We start from the raw sequence: 14,311 nt of genomic DNA, 5'->3' as shown, positions 1-14,311 counted from the left end.
TATAGCGGGTAGATATTGCATATAATCCAAATATCAAATTAGGAATGTGATTAACTGACCACATTCATCATTTCTTTTTAGGAATTTGGATTTTTAAAATTTTGCAACACTTTTGAGAATAATATCTATGTAATTTTCTTAAAATTTATATTCATTGATTTGAAATACACATGCAATGCGTATTATTATGTTGGATTTGGATATTTGTTTGTTTTATGCATTTTCTTTGCTCAATTTTGTTGTTGTCGTTATGTTTTATTATTTGGTGGTGTATACATACGTTTGAATGTATGTAGCATATTAAGTTTATAAGGAATTTACTACAATTACATAAGGATAGAGGTCTAAAGCATATGCTGGAGTATTTATGCGCGTTTGTATCATAATAAAATATAGCCGAGATAATTAACTGAATTTTTTTACCTTTAAAAGTATATTTAATACTACTCAAATTACCGTAGGATATGTACGTCAATAAACATTCTTATCCTAAATTTAGGCTATCATGTATTTTGCAGTCAACTGCTTAAATGTTACCACTTGGCTTCAATTAATTCTTATTTTCTTTAAAAATAGGTAATAATTTAAAATTTTGATGGAAAAAAAAAGTATTATATCGAATATGCTTGCAATATAAACTTTGTTTATTATTGGATAAAAAGAATAGGTAGGATAACAATAGATAAGTGATTTATAACTCAAAAAAGGAGCTTAGAAAATGGGATCACCTAAAAATTTATATCTTTCTATACAAATTTCATATTAACTAGCATGGACAAATACAGACGTTAATACTAAATTGTTTATCTCACAAGTTCAAAAGATATTTAATTATTTTTTATTTAACTATTACGTAAACATAATAAATGAGTGTTGCATCTTCTTTAACGTACCATACTATTTCATATTAATCGTTTTCTTGTACATATTTTTTAATTAAGTGACACGGAATACACGTGCAACGCACGAATACCCTTAGCGAAATGTTGTTTGCCTTTTTTACCCTTTTAAAATGGATGATGCACTGGATAATATAGTCATTTAATTATTTTCCTAATATTTAACACTTTTAAGTCAACTAAAATTTTGCTTATTAAAGTTTTCCTTATTTAAACTACTACATAGGAAATCATAATATTTAGGGAATTAAAATAAATCAATTGAACAAAATGTTTATAGATTTTTCTTTTTCTTATACGTGCATACAAACTAATTAGAAACGTACATATCAAATTTCATTAAGCATTTTATGGTTCCATTAAATGCGTACTTTTATCCCAAATTAAATGATAAAACTATCGTATATACATCAAAATCTATATAATTATTTTCTTGAAAAATATACTTATGCCATTAAAATGTAGTATATATTTTGACTACCCATAATCTTTAACCCATTCTGACCATCTAAAATTATGAATACTATGAAAAACTTAAAAACCAAATTTTAAAATAATGCGAACAAAATATATGAAAAAGTAATTAAAAAAACATAAATATATAGCTCACTATAGTCTGGAAACAACATAAACATAATCATAGTCACTGGAAACAATTACTGTTATTTTAAAATATGTAGAATTTTAAATCAGTTAAAATTTTGATTATATTATGTAGAAAAATCTAATAATTAAAAGTTTACATCAATAAAGATTTTACCTTATATAAATTCTTTCCTTATTTGGACTATGCAACATAACAATAACACATTGCATGTTAATCTTAATATTCAGAACTTCAAAATCAACATAAATTTTATTTATTGAATTTTTGTATAATATTTAAAAATTACGGTCAATAATTATTTCAACATGCAAAATCATAAAGAAAAATATATTCTAAATGAGTAGAATTTACTCAATAATGGCAGGATATCGTACGCGCAATAATTATTTTTCTATTAATATTGCAGACTTGAAGCAATAAGAATGAAATGGTAAAAGATAAAAATATATTCTAAATGAGATGTCATTAATTATTTCTTTTTTTTCTCATAAATGTTCCAACAAATGACATCTCCATATATTATTATATATTATGTTATTGTTTTTTTATAAATTATTGATTAAATATTAGTCATCTTTAAAGTTTATAATTCCACTTATCAATTTGTATTATTTGAAAAATTATCATAATAAAAGTATTCTTTTACTTGTTTGTTTCTATATTAGGGAAAAAATTAACAATAATTTTTATAAGTTATCCTTATTATTCTTTGAAGACTTCCATTTACATGATTTCTCTACTAAATGGGATCAATATTTCTAATTTTATAAAATTATCCAATTTATTTTTATTTTATAATTCAATTATATTATTTAATAATATTTAATTTATATAATTTTTTAAAAAAACTTATTCATTGACATGAAAAACAGACTAGTTAAAAAAAAAAATATCGAAACATGAAAATAATAGGGGGATATCGCTAAACTGCGCCGAAGGGTGACACGTCATTAAACGTAACCCAGTTTTTCGATTACCCTCTCACTACCCTTGCCCTATATTCACCCGCCTAAGCTTCTTCTTCCTATCTCTCGAGCAGTCAGTCAATCACAGCAGCAGAAAATTAGGGTTTTTTTGAGCGCTTCTTCTCTTTTTCTCCTTCCGATCAATCAGTCATGGGTGACAAAACTGAATTCGATTCTCCCCATAACCAGATCTCCAAAGGTAAAATTAAATTCTAATTTACTAATTGGCACTTCATCAGCTTCAAATTAAACTTTCATAGATAGCATTCATTTTCATTTCTCCCTGTGTAACGCTATGAATGTGTCGAAAGATTGTACCTTTATGTGTGTTCTACTGTTTCCCCACTGTGGGTTTAGGGTTTTTCTTATATTGCTTGAGTTTCGAGAACAGAGAATGCAGTTTTTTTGATTTTTTTTGCTATAGAAGATACAACAACAACAATTTTTTGCTATAGAAGATATCACTTGATTATAAAGTGATGATTTTTATTTGTTTGATAATACGAAAATTCTGTCTCTGTTTGTTTTGATAGTTTATGACTATCAAGTTTGATAAATTCCTTTTTCCCCTACACATTTGTTCCTTCCATTAATTTTATCCTCAAAGAAATTGACTTTATGTTGGTAGCTGTTAATGCTGCTTAGCAATCGGCAGACTGGTCTCATGTTTTGGTTGGTAGCTGTTAATGCTTCTTTGATGATGTTGTATGTTTTGGTTAGTTGCTTTGTAGTGTCCAGACTCATTACTTTTATGCTCCTGATACTTCTTTTAAACGTTCAGTAGATTTGTTAGGTGTCTCACCCGCTCCAGAGAAAGAAAGAAAGAGATGTGAGATTGGTTGTTGAGGTTCTTTTTTTTGGTTGGTTGTTGAGGTTGACCTTTTGGTATTTACACTCGTTAAACTAAATCTATCAATTACGCTTCAATACCGAATTCGTTGGGTAATCAATATGAATTAGTTGTTTCAATTCAACTCTATTCAGGTCTAATTAACTTCTGTAGTAAAAATACTTTTTAGATAACCTAGGGGTTCTCTAAAGCTAAAAGTCGTCTAAATCTCACACATAACACGGATATATGAGTCTCTACTGAAATAAAAAGACTTTGGCAAATGCCGGATATAAAGCAAGAAGAACAAGGAAGCCTTAAACCCAACTAGCTAGATATCACGTATATGGGTCCGTTGCTTCAATTTAGTTTTGTTTTTAGTTAGGTCCTTCGTCAAATTCCTCTTTATGTTTTTTGGTCTGCCTCTTTCTCTTTTATCAACTTTAATCCTCATATTGCCGCATCTAAGAACAATGCACGTGAAGATCTACATAGAACTTTGTCAAACCATGTGAGACTACTTTCTCTAATCTTATTCTCTATGTGATACTTTCAACTTTTGTTGGACGTGATGACTCTAATCTTGTCCAATCTTGTGTCACCATATATCCATCTTAACATAAATTTTTTTTACAATTATCTATCTTGTGGATATATTGGGCCTTAGACACCCAATAGTCACTTCCAACATTCCTGGTCTGCAACTGTTTGCAAACTAATGTTGTTGAAGGCTTGCGTAAAGCACGCTTAGAGCTTGAAGTTAAATGAAACCCAAGTTGTGTGCTTTGCATTTGCGTCGCTTAGTTGGCACTTTAGTGTAGCCTGTGTAGGCATCAAGGTGCCAAGTCATGCACATCTTCACCAATGGGTTCAATCTTTAAGAGCTCAATACTAGTCAATCTCTCTCTCTCTCTCTCTTTTTTTATATATGTGTGTGTGTGTGTGTGTATTGACAAAATGATACATCATATGTTAAGAAAATTTCATGATTGAATTAGTGATTAATGCTAAGAAATTTAAAGTTTAGTATAAGAAAGCTAGCCATTGAAAACCTAAAAATACATTTTTTCATCTAAAGCAGAAATTTTTGATGGTCTTTCAATTGATTGACATGTTTTAACTACATCTATATTGCTTAGTTATAGTTCGTTCATTCTCTTGTCCAAATAATGATTGTTTGTCTGTATAGTTATATTTCTTATATTACCTTTCCATTTTCTGGCGTTTCTTTATTGATACTTTTCTTTGCTAAGCCCATGCTTTAACTTGCGCTTTGTGCTTGAAGCCTCAATATACTTTGGCTCGTTTCACTTTTGACTACTCTGCTTGCCTGTCACGACCATTTGTCTGCACTTGTTTATTGACTAATTTATGTGGGTCAAAATTTCAATTTTTTATTCTCAGAGGAAGCTTAATGAAGTATTTGAGAAACTAACCTCTTAATTATGACAGACATTGGCCGTGGTTACAACCATGTTAGACATAGCTTCATGCCTTAGTGTCTTTTGCTAGCCAAGTGATGATAGTTTGAGTTGGAGATGAAAACTGGGGAATATCATTAGTGCAATGAGGGGAAAAATGAAGATAACTTATATGGCTAACAAGGAGGGTGGGTGGGTGGGGGGATTTAATTTTCTTATGGCACATGATGTGGCTTAATAAAGATAGCCAATTTATACTGGTACTACGTGTTTCTCAATTAAGTTGGACATTTGGATTTCATCTGGTTTCAATGTTGTTTCCATCATGACCACTGTTATCTTGATTCCAAGTGTACAGGTATATTGATGGTAATAATATGAAATAGTGTTGGATTACATTCTAATTGAAATGAAGAACAAATTTTGGGAAATGAATTTAGGCATGATTAAAGTGGCCTTACCAAAAAGGAGAACCAGAGCATGTGATTTGTAGTATCTTTTTATAGTTGTGAGAGATAAGAAGTGACTACTTCTGCGTGTAAGTTAGGTATCCTATGTTGCTGTTTGATTTAAATAAATCTACTGCATTTTTTGGTAAAGCTTCGAATTTTCGTTGAGCACTACGAAGTTGAAGGTGGGATGTTATCTCTTGAAGGTATCATTCTGTTTCTCTATTTTACACGCCTTTGATCAGTTACAAGACTTGCAAATTCGCTGCTCCTGTAAATAGTTTTTAATGTGGACCCTTGGAATTTCCATGAATGGTAGAGGTTTCATATAATTACTTCAAGGGTTTATGTGTAGCATCTTATATTTTCCTTATTAACATTAGTACAGAAATAATGAAAAGGGTGTTTTGATTCCAATTTGTATTTGTCGTCGTGCAAGATTCTATCTTTATTGCTAAGTTATTTTTGTTTTGATACATGTAGATGTGCAAGGACCCAACAATTCCATCCCACTTTCACCGCAGTGGCTCCTGCCAAAGCCAGGGGAGAGTAAGGCTGGGATAGTTACCGGGGTGTGTTCATTATTGCTTTGGATTTTCCTTGTTTAAACCCTGTACCATTTCCCCCTTTTTGAGAAATATTTTAGAGCTATGATATAAGCAGTTGAGGATTTCTGCTTAAATTGTGTAGCGGTTTATTGAATTATTAATTCATAAATGAGGCAAATCACAAATGTTTTGGTCATCTCTTGGTGTTTAAATGCAGGACAACCATCTCGGTACGCATCCCGGTTATGCTATTCATTCAGAGTTAGCGAAATTTCCAGGGATGGGTGACGATGCACATGATAATCAAAAGAAGAAAGATGTTTTTAGGCCATCTGTGCTCGATATGGAACCCGGTCGACGGGACCGCTGGCGTGATGAAGAAAGGGACACCAATTCTGCTGTTCGAAGGGACCGCTGGAGGGAGGGAGATAAGGAGCTTGGTGAGGGCCGCAAGGTGGAACGCTGGTCTGACTCTTCTGGCAGAAATCATGGAGAAGGACGACGTGTTCCAGGTGAAAGATGGACTGATTCTGGAAATAGGGAAAGCAATCACGATCAGCGTCGAGAGAGCAAGTGGAACACGCGCTGGGGGCCTGATGAGAAGGAAGGTGATGCTGTGCGTGAGAAATGGAGCAACCCTAGCAAAGATGCTGAGATGCATCTTGAAAAGGGGTCTCCAGGTCTTGCCTTTTCTGGAAAGGATGAGAGAGAGGGTGACCACTATCGGCCATGGAGATCTACGTCTCACGGCCGAGGAAGGGCAGAATCTCTTCATCAGGGTTCAACGCCAAACAAACAGGTTCCTACATTTTCTCATGGCCGTGGACGTGAAGATGGGGCCACCACTACTTTTTCTCTTGGTAGAGGTCGTGCTCTCTCTGGAGTGAGCCCCGTGAATAAAGGCTCTCCTCATTTGCAGTCATTTGGATCATTCTCAGAGAAAGCTGAAAGTGTGTCCTCTCCTTTACAATATAGCCGGATAAAAATGCTTGATGTGTATAGAGTGATAGACATGCGGTCCTGTAGCAAGTTTTCAGATGGGATTGTGCAAGTTCCTTCACTTACACAAGACGAACCTCTGGAACCTCTCGCATTATGTGCACCCAGTCCTGAGGAATTGGTAACATGCAGAGAGATTTGAATATATTTACTTAGTATAAACGGATTTTAATCTGATGTCCAGTTTGTTTGGATGAAGTCTAACTGCTCAAATTTATTTATAGGGTATCTTGAAGGGAATTGATAAGGGGGATGTTCTGAGTAGTGGAGCTCCGCAGGTTACGAAAGATGGAACATTAGGTAGAAACTCAACTGATTATACGCAAGCAAGGCGTAACAAACTAGGTACTTATTATTGTTAGATCAGCTTTTGGGGATTTCTGAATCTAGATTAAGCTCTCAAATGAGTTGGTTTGTGCTACGGTTTTGATTGTCTTCATTGTTTTCTTCAAATGCTCAGGTAGCAGAGAAGATTTATCACTTGATGATTCAAGAGAAGAAAGTATTGACAATGCCAAAGGTGCTTATTTGAACCATCCGGAAGGCTTTTCCTTTGAAAAACTTCATTCATATGGGTCCAGAGATGTTGCTCGGACTCTCCAAAAGTGTTGCCGCACCCGTGTTGGATCCTTCAAAAATGCACTAAATTTGGAGGATCCGACACGCACTCACCAACATTTTTGAAGAGTCCGAGTAACATAGGGTCCAATTCTAAATCTGAGAATAAGCAGAATTTTGAGAGATTTTCTGATCCCAAATTAGGTGTTGAAGGTATATTTGTGAATTTTTGTCCCTTGATGTACTATGCAGTTCATCGGGATGTAGTCAATTACAAATCTTAAATGTCACTAAGGTTTGGATGTCCTGTTGTTGAAATCTCGAGATACAAATACATAAGCTAGTCTGTTAGTTGTATATATCTTTCAGTAAACAGAGTTGTCTTCTGAGAGAGTTGCTTCTGAATTACGGTGTTACTTGCTAAAAAGATCTGTCTATAATGCTTGTTTATCTATAATTGGGTTTCAGTAGATTGTTTGAACTTATTATTTATGTTCATTTTCAGTAGAAGACAATATTCTTCATAGAGAAAGCGAGTCTGTCAATAGAGATCCAAGCACACCCGGACACACACCTGGTCTCCATGGTGGCATATGGCGGTCTCCTTCAATTGGTGCACGTTCACATATGGTGGCTAATGATGCTAGGGAAAGGCCATCTGATGTCAGGCCAAAAACATCTGACATTGGTTGGCTACAGAGCCAGAAGGATAAGAATACAGAATGGGAAAGAGATTTCACAGATCCCTCTTATGCCAAAGATGAAGGATCTAAATGGCAGTTTGGAGATCCTGTTCTCAAAAGGCAATTGTCTGCAGTCATGGACAAAGAGTTGGAAACGAGGAAACTTTCACAGTCATCTCCGGAGGACCTAGTTCTATTATACAAAGATCCACAAGGTGCAATTCAAGGTCCTTTCTCAGGTAGTGATATTATTGGATGGTTTGAGGCTGGATATTTTGGCATAGATTTGCAAGTTCGATTAGCTGCTGCACTGCCTGATTCACCATTTTCTCTGCTGGGGGATGTTATGCCCCACTTACGTGCTAAGGCTCGGCCACCACCTGGATTTGGAGCACCAAAGCCAAATGCAGATGCTCCAGGGGGGTTGAACCTGAGCAGCTTCACAAAACTTCATGCAGGTTCAACTGAGATTGATAAGTTAAAGACTGAACTGAATTGCAAGCATTCAGCAACGGAGGCTGAGAATAGATTCTTGGAATCGCTGATGTCTGGCAAAGTGAGCCATGCACCGCTTGACAAGTTTGCTCAGTCTGAAGGTTAGTTTGGATGTTATTTTTCAGTAGCATTCCTCTACAATTTTGCATGATTGTTGTCTATGCTCATATTTTGTTTCAATAATTGAAGCTTCAAAAATTGGAAAGATGTTCATTAATATGCTTTGTGATTGCTTTTCTTGCTCGGCAGGTATTCCGGCTTATGCTGCAAATAGTACTGGTGCCGTTCCTCCTATTGTAGCTGAAGGTGGAGATAATCTGTATCTCTTGGCTAAAAATATGTCTCTTGAGAGGCAGAGATCTCTACCAAAGCCTTTTCCTCTTTGGCCTGGGAGAGATGCACCATCTGTTGTTCCAAATGTGGATAATGTTCAGGATCCTTTGCCTCATTCAAAACTGCCTTTTATGGCTGAACATGTTCGTCAGCATCCCCATAATCAGAATGTTGATTTATTGTCTCTACTTCAGGGTGTACCAGACAGATCAGCTGGCATTAGTGGCGGTGTTAGTGGATGGTCTAATTTCCCCGTCCAAGGGGGATTAGAATCGCTTCAGGAAAGGATGGATATGCATCAAGGTCAGAGTATGCCCCCTCAATCTGCGTTTGGAATGCAACAACAAAGGCTACACCCGCAGAGTCCACCTATGACCAACTTACTAGGCCAAGCCATGGATAATACTTCCAACATTTTGGCTACTGAGAAGCTACTTTCATCTGGAGTTCAAGATCCACAGTTGCTAAATCTATTGCAACAACAGTACTTGATGCAGCTACAGTCTCAGGCAGCACTAGGAGGACCACAGCAATTGTCATTGTTAGACAAGTTGTTGATGCTCAAGCAGCAGCAGCAGCAGCAGCAGCAGCAGAAACAGGAGGAACAGCAACTAATGTTGCGCCAGCAGCAGCAGTTGCTCTCGCAGGTGCTGTCTGATCCGCATCCTCATCAGCGATTTGGCGAACAACCTTATGGCAAGTTGCCAACTCCTGGCATATCTGTGGGAATTGCTACTGTGGATCCTACTCGTTTCCAGCCTTCACCTAATTTGTTTTCAATGAATACACAAGTACAACATCCAGTCATGGAAGAAGCTCATGCATCAAACTTTGTCTTGCCCCCAAGCATTTCTCAGGATGTCACCCAAATAGGTAGTTCTGAGACCTCATCGCTGCACTTGCCACATCAAATGTTTGGAGATGCTTCCAGTCAGAGGAGTTGGGGTTTTGTGGAACAAAGTGATGATATTCAACAAAAGGTCCCAAGGATGGCAACAGCCATGATTGACCCATCATCACATGCCAGCAAACATCCCCTAGGCGCAGAAAACAACGAGCCTCTAGCCGTCACCACTTCTGAAATTGCCTCTCATTTTCCACTTGTTGAGCAAGTAGAAAAGTCTGTTATACCACCACCACCACCAGCTGTTGATAATGACTTGCATCAGAAAAACAAACTTGAATCACCGCCAGCTGCAATTCCCTCGGAGCCGCAGGTTGAAAGAGATCCAAACAATGGGCTGTCTGTCACAAAGGAACTGAAAAGTGTTGAAACACGGGAAGTAAAAAAATCATCTGAAAAGAAGTCGAAGAAGCAAAAGTCCACTAAGGGGCAAGCTTCTGACTTAACGAAGGGAGCTTCTAAGTCGCAGCCATCAAAGCCCTTGCAATCTGATGCCGTGATTGCTTCTGATGCCAAATCTGATGCACAATCTGTTTCAGGCGAAAAAACTACAGCTGTAGGCCCAGAAAAAAGAGATAGCAAAACTGAAGTAGCTTTTGCTGATGTTGTGGACGAATATCCAGGGCAAAAAGCATTGTCTGCTCACGCAACTGTGGAGACAAAAGGTGAAACAGGGCAAATTCCACCAGTTTCACAGTTCAACACCCAAGTACAGTCTGGACAGCGAGCTTGGAAACCTGCTCCTGGTTTCAAGCCAAAGTCTTTGTTGGAAATTCAAGAGGAAGAGCAGAGGAGAGCACAAGCAGAAATAGCTATTACGGAGGTTGCCACATCCCTCAGTTCCTTGAGTGTGTCTACTGCATGGGCTGGGGTTGTTACTAATTCAGATCATAAATTAGTTAGAGATACTCAGCAAGATGCTGCCGACAATGATTTGAGTATGAACAATTCAGATGTTTCTCTCAACCAAAAGAGTAAGAACAATTCAGATGTTTCTCTCAACCAAAAGAGTAAGAACAATTCAGATGTTTCTCTCAACCAAAAGAGTAAGAAAAGTCATTTGCATGAAGTACTGGCTGACAACACTTCGGCCAAGTCAGGCGAAAGAGAGAGAGATTTTCCTGATATGACATTTGTTCCACCTTCTGTACCTGTAAACGACGATGACAACTTCATTGAAGCTAAAGACACTAAAAAGAGCCGCAAAAAATCTGCAAAATCTAAGGGTGCAGGAGCAAAGGTCTCAGTGCCCATTGCTGCTTCGGAAGTCTCTGTTGGATCAAGTCCTATTGACAAAGTCAAGAGCTCGCGCCAGGTACAACCAGACAAGGAAGTACTACCTGCTATACCATCTGGTCCTTCGCTAGGAGATTTTGTTGTTTGGAAAGGTGAGGCTACAAGTCCTGCTCCTATTCCTGCTCCAGCATGGTTTACTGACTCTGGGAAACTCTCAAAACCCACATCTTTAAGGGACATCCTAAAGGAACAAGAAAAAAAGGTCTCTTCTGGACAGCAGCATATACCAGTGCCAACTCAGAAATCTGTGCCAAATGCACCTGCCAGAGTGGGTGGTCCATCATGGTCTGCCACTGGTTCGTCGCCTGCCAAAACTGCAGCTCCTATTCAGATTCACTCACAAGCTGGCGCTAATTCAAAGAATAAAGTGGATGACGATCTGTTCTGGGGCCCAGTAGATCATCCTAAGCAAGAGACAAAACAGTATGGCCCCCCTCTTTCTCTCATTTCCCATCCCTTCTTTCTCCCTTCTCTTTGTTGGTAGGACTTTATATATTGTAATGCCTGCAGGTCTGAATTTCCTCAGCTTGGAAATCAAGGCAGTTGGGGAAGCAAGACCACACCAGTGAAAGGAAATCCTGGTGGTTCATTGAGCAGGCAAAAGTCTGTTAGCAGTAAGCCCACAGAGCGTTTACTATCATCGTCTCCTGCATCAGCTCACTCGTCCCTGAAAGGGAAGAAGGATGCTCTAACAAAGCATTCAGGTAACCATATGGTGTTTTTTGGTGAAGACCTAATGAAAATCTGAAGTAATGCATTGATTCTCATTAGAAAAAAAATTGAAGAAAAAGGTTTTAATACACTTTGCTTCACTGTTTCAGAAGCAATGGATTTCAGAGAATGGTGTGAGAATGAATGTGATAGGCTCATTGGTACAAGAGGTATTTAATGGAGCTGCAGTTCTCTCACTTGATTTAGATATCTCTAGTTCTGGAATAAATTATCATCCCTTATATTTGAAGGGGAGCCTTGGTGTAACTGGTTAAGTTGTTGTCATGTGATCAAGAGGTCACGGGTTTGAGCCGTGGAAACAGTCTCTTGCAGAAATGCAGGGTAAGATTGCGTACGGTAGACCCTTGTGGTCCGGCCCTTCCTAGGATCCCGTGCATAGCGGGAGCTTTGTGCACCGGGCTGCCCATATTTTTAACTCGACGTCGTAGTACTGAAATTTCTTGAATCTTTCAGTTTATTCTTTCCTTGATATGGCTCCTAAATCTTACTCGTAGAACAACCTAAGATTATAACAGTACTTAGAACTATACTGACAGTCCTTTCTCAAAAAAGAACTATACTGACAGTTTGTTTGATGTGATACTGATACCAAATTCTTGTTCCTTCAGATACCAGCTTTCTGGAGTTCTGTTTCAAGCAATCCAAATCAGAGGCTGAAGTGCTTCTAATTGAGAATCTTGGCTCTTATGATCCTGATCATGAGTTCATTGACAAGTTCCTCAACTATAAAGACTTTTTGCCTGGGGATGTTTTTGAGATGGCCTTCCAGGGTCGGAATGTTCGGAAGGTCACTGGTGTAAATGCCAGAGATGTGACTTCTGACAGCGTTGGATTTGACCAGGGTAATTCAAGTGTGCAGGATGGGGCCACAAAAGGAGGAAAGAAGAAGGGTAAGAAGGGGAAGAAGGTTAACCTTTCAGAGTTGGGCTTCAATGTGGTTAGTAACCGGATAATGATGGGAGAGATTCAGACTGTGGAAGATTAGGTAGAATGAGGAACAGTACATACTTTGTGTTGAGAATGTAAATGCTTTAGGATTATGGAGCCACAGAAGCAGTACTATTTAATCTGCTCAAAAGCAATTTTTGTGATACAATTTCTGACTTTAGATCTTCTAAATCAGGAGTAAACCTAGAGATTTTTTTCGTGTTTGTCCTCCACCAGAAGTGTTTTGTAATATTGAACATTGTAATGCATCCTGAGAGTGATGCTTTAGCTGATGTGGGTTCATTAATCTCCCTGCATTATCATTTCCTTTTTATATTTCTGTTCTTGTTGAAAGTCATTGATTGTATTGCTCTCGAGTTTTTACATCCTTGTACGTATGAGCGATTTGAACTCCAGTTATTTTGCAGGACCTCTTGAAGGTTTATGCAAGAAAACTTATCTGCTTTTTTGTTTTCATTCTCTTGGTTCAAAAAACAAAGGTTGTCGAATCTGGAATTGTGTTATTGAAATAACTGAAAAGAGATTTGGCAAAGACGGAAGACTCAATACCTTTCCTTTGCTGGTATTGGTGAATAGTGTCTTGGACTCTGCCTACATATGTAATGTCTCTAATCCTTTGACTTGCAAAACTGAAACACTTGATTCTGTGAGACAGGAATCTTTTAATGAAGTGGTTACGGGGATTACAATAATAAAGAACAAGCATTTTGGAGGGAAGTGATCAACCACAAATATGGACAGCAGGGGCGATGGTGCGCTAATCCAGTAAGATCTGCTTTTGGGGTGGTCGTGGAGATCCATTGGAGCTCACTGGTTCATTTCTGCTACAAGTATTGGATATAAAGTGGGAGATGGTAGAAATTTTGGAATGATAGCCGGTTGGGACATGGGCCTCTTAAAGATCTCTTCTCAGATTTGTTTGGTTTGACTCTATCACCAGAAGCTACAGTTGAGGAGGCAGGGAAACAACAGGGTTGTAAATCAACTACTAGAAGGCTATTCAATGATGAAGCTGCAAAGTTCTTTGAGGAATTTGAAGTGTTTCATGGCACAAGCACTGAAAACTCTTTAATATGGAGTGGCAACAACAGGGAAGTTTCCACTATTAAATCTGCTTCAAGTTGAACTAGCTCTAGGTTTGTTGAAACCTCTTTGCCTTCGACCGAGTACATGCTTTATAACTCATTCTCCAATAATGGACAACAGGGCGCAGGCAGGGGTGTATCTAGGGAGGGTTCCATGGGGCACGTAAACCCATGCTCCCCTCCCTAAATCATGTATAGTAATGTTATATTTTTTCAAAAATACTAAATATATGTGTGTCCACCAAGCTCAAAGTATCATATGATGCGATAATTATTGGATGCACTAAACTGAGTGGATTATGAGTTCAAATCTCATGTCATTCTTTTTTTCAGAACTAGGCGCCCACGAGAGATGGATATGTCAGGTGTCACTTTTAGCATATTAATTAAGTGCTTTTTCTTTCTTTCTCTGTCTGATTTATTCTTTTAAAATTTCACGCATTGAAATTCTTATTATTCTTTTGTTACCATAAAATTTTATATGATTAAACGAAATGTGCATATTAAAACTAGTAGCAGTGAATGATGTAGCATATAGTCAATAGATTCAACTGATCCTA

General features: G+C 37.4%; 1 protein-coding gene across 3 annotated transcripts; it reads left to right on the top strand.

Moving 5' to 3' along the window:
• Positions 1 to 2,482: 2,482 nt before the first annotated feature.
• LOC104106661 (protein ESSENTIAL FOR POTEXVIRUS ACCUMULATION 1) lies at positions 2,483 to 12,962 on the top strand. 3 transcript variants are annotated; one of them, XM_009615249.4, is made up of 10 exons: positions 2,485 to 2,670; positions 5,654 to 5,742; positions 5,936 to 6,838; positions 6,942 to 7,062; positions 7,178 to 7,237; positions 7,784 to 8,554; positions 8,703 to 11,409; positions 11,497 to 11,690; positions 11,808 to 11,867; positions 12,327 to 12,962. In XM_009615249.4, the coding sequence occupies exons 1-10, from the start codon at positions 2,622 to 2,624 to the stop codon at positions 12,701 to 12,703; spliced, it is 5,331 nt and encodes a 1,776-aa protein (XP_009613544.1). In that variant the 5' UTR covers positions 2,485 to 2,621; the 3' UTR covers positions 12,704 to 12,962. The 3 variants fall into 3 exon arrangements, with proteins under 3 accessions (XP_070056327.1, XP_009613544.1, XP_009613543.1); XM_009615248.4 differs by having other exon boundaries at positions 7,781 to 8,554; XM_070200226.1 differs by lacking the exon at positions 11,808 to 11,867 and having other exon boundaries at positions 2,483 to 2,670; positions 7,781 to 8,554.
• The last annotated feature ends 1,349 nt before the right edge of the window (positions 12,963 to 14,311 follow it).

The sequence above is a fragment of the Nicotiana tomentosiformis genome, chromosome 4 (genome assembly GCF_000390325.3).
Source record: "Nicotiana tomentosiformis chromosome 4, ASM39032v3, whole genome shotgun sequence".
NCBI lineage: Eukaryota > Viridiplantae > Streptophyta > Magnoliopsida > Solanales > Solanaceae > Nicotiana > Nicotiana tomentosiformis.
The sequence above is the reverse complement of the archived record's forward strand: the minus strand, read 5'-3'. Positions and strand labels throughout refer to the sequence as shown.

Bases quoted from the DNA above. Each gene is read 5' to 3' on its own strand.
- LOC104106661 (XM_009615248.4), top strand. From the start codon at position 2,622: ATGGGTGACAAAACTGAATTCGATTCTCCCCATAACCAGATCTCCAAA. The intron at 11,410-11,496 runs GTATGGCCCCCC...TAATGCCTGCAG, and splicing joins CCTAAGCAAGAGACAAAACA to GTCTGAATTTCCTCAGCTTG. The intron at 11,868-12,326 runs GTATTTAATGGA...TTGTTCCTTCAG, and splicing joins TAGGCTCATTGGTACAAGAG to ATACCAGCTTTCTGGAGTTC.